This window comes from Phocoena sinus, chromosome 16, assembly GCF_008692025.1.
Source record: "Phocoena sinus isolate mPhoSin1 chromosome 16, mPhoSin1.pri, whole genome shotgun sequence".
Lineage (NCBI taxonomy): Eukaryota > Metazoa > Chordata > Mammalia > Artiodactyla > Phocoenidae > Phocoena > Phocoena sinus.
The window spans coordinates 78,731,752-78,737,897 of record NC_045778.1 but is presented as its reverse complement, the minus strand read 5'-3'; the positions used below and the strand labels follow the sequence as shown (position 1 = coordinate 78,737,897).

General features: G+C 43.6%; 1 protein-coding gene across 3 annotated transcripts in view; it reads right to left on the bottom strand.

Moving 5' to 3' along the window:
• Nucleotides 1-427: 427 nt before the first annotated feature.
• Nucleotides 428-6,146, bottom strand: part of EDRF1 (erythroid differentiation regulatory factor 1) — a 41,153-nt gene continuing 35,434 nt past the window's right edge. For 2 of the 3 annotated variants that reach the window (XM_032608477.1, XM_032608475.1), the window contains one exon: nucleotides 428-1,805. In XM_032608477.1, the coding sequence (XP_032464368.1) occupies nucleotides 1,634-1,805 (172 nt within the window). In that variant the 3' untranslated portion in view covers nucleotides 428-1,633. The remainder of the gene's footprint in view (nucleotides 1,806-6,146) is intronic. The other variant, XM_032608476.1, reaches the window with a different exon arrangement.

The following is a 6,146-nucleotide window of genomic DNA, read 5'->3' as shown; positions in this document are numbered from 1 at the left end:
AAGGCTGTTTGCTAAGGAGAGAGGTGAGATGAGCGACTCTAATACCGTGAACTCCAGCTTCTTTCTGCCTAAGTAGAATATCCTTTGGAACTCATTAACCCCCAAATTAGATATAATCAATGGACATGTCCGGGTTTAACTAACAAGAGTTTTATTCTGTGTGTGTGCTTGCCACAAGGGGAAACAGAATGACAGCTGTCCTGATACGAGACATCGCTGATTTTGTACAACTGCTTTACAATTTAGGCAAAACTTTCAATGCTTCAGTGATTAGTTGATGCAGATCCGTCCCGAGGACAATGCAAACTGCATAATTACAAGGAAGTGGACAAATGGCAAGTGATCATTCTGCCGGGCTATGAGAGCTGCCAACTCACCAGTGTAAACATCTGAAAATCTCAGTGTACGAAAAAGGAGTCTGTAAAAATTCAGCTTAAAACAAGTTTATTCCAGACAGTTTTCTAGTCTAGTTCATATCTCTTCAGAAGGGTGCGGCTAGTGAGTGGAGGGGGCCGCACAGTGAAAATCATCTGCACGTAGCACCGAGGGGGTCGGCAGCAGCATGTCTTCCCACACTCAGGCCAGGCCAGTGGACTTGGTGGCAGGGCAAGCTCTTGTCTACAGAGGCATCATGCGTGTAAATCCAAACCATCAACCCGACAGCACAGAGTATGCTGGATCTGTAGGTTATGGTATCTTTCGAAACTGAGATCAATTAACTGTGACAAGTACAGACAGCCTTGCATGCTGTAGGCACTGGAAAGAGAGTATGTTTTAAGCAACTGGACAAGAGCCATATAGCAGCAAGTAGTAAATATAATATTCTAGTGAGAATTTAGTGGATGGCAGAATTTTATTTTTAATGATGTTTTAATCTTCACTTTGTAAAATTTATTAATTAAACCAGTTCACATCAAAACTCAATGTGAAGAATGTGAAATGGAAAACTACAAAGACATTTTAAATAAATAATTTATTTATTCAAAATAGTTTTCTTACCTTATTCACAGTTTCAAGTTTAAAATGAAATAAAAGGGGGGGGAGAGTACCAATTCTTGATCAACTGTCATACAAAGTCAGAGAAAAGCAGATCCGTTCAGAACGTGCACTGAAGAGAGAACTGTGCGATGGCTAGTCTTCGAAAAATCCTGTACTGAAGCTTAAAAAGGGCAGGCCTTTTCTGTGCAGTTGAGAAGGGAACACTGGATGTACAGGAAGTTTCTTTAACTGGCCTGAACCACTAAAATCATTTGGATAAAAGTTCCCTTGACCAAGGTAACATTTATCCAAGATAATTATCCCTTAAACCCATGTGGCTTAACACACTTGAAAGATGTTTAGAAGTGTTAAGCGCCTCACAGCGGGCCTGTTAACACTGAGGTGCCACGTGCTTCTCAGGGAAACGAAGGCGGGGCTCTAGGTCTGATTCTGAGGTTGGCACCTCCAACGAGGAAGCCAAAGAACTCAACCATGACTGTCTGCCACGGGGAATGAGAACTCTGTTTCCATGCCGTGCCTGTTTTATGTGGATATGTCCCTCATATTTAATGAAACGAAGCACCAAATGGACACACTAGCCCCCGAGTGCAGAAGGCACTGACAGCATCTCTGCGGATGCAGCCCCAGGCGGGAGTCACTGAAGAGCACCACCGTCTCCGCCGCCGCCACGAGCCAGCTGGTCCAGCAAATGGACGAGAACGTCGATTCTTTCCAGGAGAGATGCGTTTTTGTTCGCAGTAGCTCTTAGAAGCTGGGAGTAAATCTGCTTGTTGGTTTTGAGGACTACATCTTCTTCAAGGTTACTACTGGGTTAAAAAGAGAGGGAGATGAAGCAAAGAGTGATGCCCACCAACAGCTGTAAAAGAAATCCAAAATCTGAACACGGGCAGCCCTGTCATCACTTCTCAGGTGGAAGCAGGTGTTCTATTAATGCCGACTCCATTGACTGCTTATGGGCCTGTTTTTAAACATTTATTTCAAACATCAATTAAAGCCAATGATTATTCTTTTTACAAATATTCGACTACCTACTATGTACCAGGAACTACTCGTGGTCATGCACAAAACAGACCCAGACCCCTGCCTTCATGGAATCCACATTCTACTGAGGGAAGAGCTGGGGGAAGACATGTCGAGACGGTGAAGAGAACAGACTGTGAGATGACCTGCTGTGAAGAAAACACAGTGGGGCCAGGCGAGGGCGAGAAGCCATGCGGTACAGCTTCTGGGCACACACCTAGAGCGACTGCGGGACTGCTCCCCTGGAGCGAGCACTGCCGGAGACGAACACACTGCCCCTCGTCTAGCTGAAATGGTGTGCAGCTTCTGTGTGAAGAGTGCCTCTCAGCTGGAGAGTTCTAGAGGGAATTTCCATTTCAAAACTGTCTTAAGTTTGCAGTTTATTTTGAAAATATCTCCCCGGTAGGGTAGATCGATGGATTATATTTATGTTACTGAAAAAGACTAGTAATCCCGGCAGTTCACTTCTAGCATCCTTTTTATTTTTTGAGTCCGGACATAATAAATGCAGAGCCCTGGCCACACACACAGAGAACCGCTGAGAGTGCGCACATGCACGCGAGATCTGCCCGGGACCCTGTCCCCTCGGGAGAGCAAGGACTGGTATCCTTATTTTGTAATGAAAAACTAAATGATGTGAAAACTAAGCCCAGAAGGGTTAAATAATTTGGTTCAAGGTCAAAATGTTTTCTGACTTCAAATGCTATGTTCTTTCCACTCTCCAATATGCAAATCTTCCACCTTTGCCCGAGTGCCTGTTGGTCAGGCCTGCCGGAGAGCAAACCAGCAGCCTGGACCCTCCCTTCTGCCGCAGATCAAGGCTCAGGCTGTAGGGAGCCCCACTTCTCTCACAGCCCCACTACTGCTCTTCGACAGGACCCGCCTCTTCCGTGCTGCGGCCGGCCTGACCACGGGCCCAGGCTGGCAGCCAACGGGAGGCCGCCCACACCCCCCTCACAGACCCCTTTCTCCTTCCTGCTCGTTCTGACTTTCACCAGGCACATCTCTCTCCGCCCCACGCCCACCCAGCACCACCCACAGCACAGTAAACACGACCGTTCAAAACGTACTCACTCTGCACTTCGGGCCTAAGATGGATACATTTTAGGGTTTTTTGGTTTTTTTGTGGGGGGCAGGTTAACATTCACAAACCTCTGATAACCTTATAAGACATTTAAACTCCTATCTGACAGTAATCAAGGCAATAGCCTTAACAATTAGAAACACTGTCTGAAATATGAATTGGTCTCTGTGGGCAATGACGTCACACTGTCATTTCAGTGGATGCCTAAGGATAACTGATGGGCTTCTGAGATCGTAAATATAAAACCCTTTGATTTGTTCTGATCATAATTCTGAATGTTAAATCTTTATCTTCCAATTTCTACAAATCATTCCCTTCCTTAAGCAACTCTCATCAACAGTTAATGAAACCTGCCCAGGTCCACAAAATAAATAACTCCAGGAATAGTGATATTCATATTTATGAGAGGACCTCATACACTCTTCAGGGGAATGCACTGGGATGGCTCAGCCACCTGTTCACAACCTGGGTCTGATTTCTGACTGATTGCTACCTGATGTTAAATATTTTCAATATTACTTCTTTATCTCAGGGCTCATACAGAGCCCTGACAGAGCAGTGGAATAGCAGCTCCAAGACTCACATCCTTGGAGGACGATTATTGGGCTGTCTGTCCACCTGTCAGTGATCACTGTGCTGGTCGCCACTCTGTTCTGGCCTGCAGGGGTGAACCCCTGGACCCCGTTCCGCAGGGGCTCTGCCCTCACCCCGGCACTGACTATGCTGGTTGGTCCAAGAGCAGGCGCTGCTCAAAGCCGCTTCTCTAGGAACCAGGTTCAGGCCCAGTACAAATTCAGTCTCTCTTCTCTATCATTTAGTCTCACTGTGCTTCCATTTCTCTGTATCTTTTTTTCTCTCTTTCTCTCTCTATACTGCAAAAACTTAAGTATTGTCAACAGCCATATCATTCAATCTAGAAACTGGGAAACTGAAAAAGGCAACCTGAAGTAAAAGAAAGGAATTTATCTTATGCCATTAAGTTCTCTATAATCTACTTCACATTTATTGAACCGTATGTAATTGCCAGTATTTGACCGTTTTAAAATTGACCATGCTTAATAAAAATTGACATGAAGTATAGTTCTAGCTGTGTTATTTAGGATTTACAATGGTATTGTCCTTTTCAATTTTATAATTGATTTGTTTTTGTTCATGTTTATTTTTCCTGCAGAAATAAACATTATGGTATCTACACACACACACACACACACAAAGTTAATGAAACCATGAACTCTATTCTGAGGCGTCCTATTCCCAAATAGGCGTCTTTTTCCCAAAAGAAGGTAACCTACATTCTTTTATTTTCCTTTTCACTATTCTTAACCAAATATTAGACGGACATACCTGGCCAGGAAAACCCATAAATCTAAAGGGTCTGTTCTCTGACTATGGAAGAGGGCATCCAAACCCTCAGAGACTACTTCTATTTTTTATACTTTTTCATTATATTAAACCCCAAAGCCAGCAAAAGGTCAAGAGGCTAAAGCAGTGAATATTAAAATGCAGTACAAGAGCAAATAAATTCTTGATCCAAAAAGGAAAACCACAACCCAACAGACAAAACTAGTGTTTCTGGCAGGACAGTGCTGACACAGCCGTCTTAAGTACCTACACAATCTCAAAAGGAAAACAAAAATTGTTTTAAATTAAATGCATCTTAATTTTCTTAGATTTCTTTCCAATTCTTTAGAATTCTAAGAATTAAATTACCAAGCTCAGTTTATTCTATTCTTTTTTTTTTTTTTTTGGTGGGAGGGAAGGGAAGAAACAGTCAAAATAAAAACATATGACTATTTCCTTTCTTTTAAAGGCTAATTTTGATTTCCCTTTACTCCAAAAAGGAAAGTTCATTAATTCCTGGTGAAATAACTGGGCTTGCAGCACAGGATGTTCTCCTCTCCACAAAAAAATTATAGACGTTCACGTGTGTATCAGTGAAACATGAGAGAAACAGTCATTGACTTACTAGTCAATACGCCTCTATGTTGTGCAACCTGTCAACATACTAACCGTATTAACACATGCAGCACGCTTAAGTCTTTTATTTAATAAACCTTAAGAAACTAAGAGATTAGCTAAATAAGGCTTTATGCATCACGTGTAAAAAGTTTAGGTTAAAACTTTTAAACTAGAATAGTAATAACTTGAATAAACAGAACGTTAGAGGACCCTCCACTAAAATAAAAATGACTTAGGTCATATACATATGACTGTTAACGAGTATAAAGGATACTATAAGACTGAACTGTTACGTGTTAGCCAACTGCTTAAACCATGGATTTGTGAAAACCAATGAGTCACTGTGTTTCTCACATCTCATATATATTTATACTGCCACTTTGTGGAAACCAGTAAAAAATTTCTCCAAATTTACCCACTGCTGTTAAAAAGGAAAAACCATGAGTTTTCCCAACTGCACGTCACTACACGCACAGCTCCTTTGCCTTTTGGTTCTTCAGAAGATGGGTGTGTCGGCTACCCTTGCTGTGCACCAGTAACAGGACACGGAGTAGCCGCCCAGGGTTAACAATGGGGCTGAGACGGCAGCGCACCTAATACCCAGGGCTCCTCTCAAAACGAACGCTCTTCTTAGACCAGAGAGAATTACTCAAAAACAATTAGGAGAGGGAGTTTCTGCTTAGGATGTAGAGAGCTGGAAAAAGTATCATTCCCACCCTTACGAAAAAAACAGCAATAAACGCAGGACAACCTACAAGATCACGACTTTGCTTGAACCCATCAGAGAGCTGGGGTTGCAGGGCCACCAACCAGTCTGAAAACTAAGGACAGAAAGGCTAACGCTGGGCGAGACAGGAAAGTTCTTTCTCACCTGGGGCGGACACAGCTGGACAGGGCAAGAAGAATTCAGCTAAAATCCTTAATGAGCTGGTAGAGGTTGAGAGAGGGCTGGTGACGGAGGGGCTTGCAAGAGCCCCAGCAGGAGGGGCTTGCAAGAGCCCCAGCAGGAGCTGACGTGAGAGCCTGATGAGAGTCCCAGGCCACGCTCCCGTGGTGCAGGCCTGGGCGAGGGGAACAGCTGCTG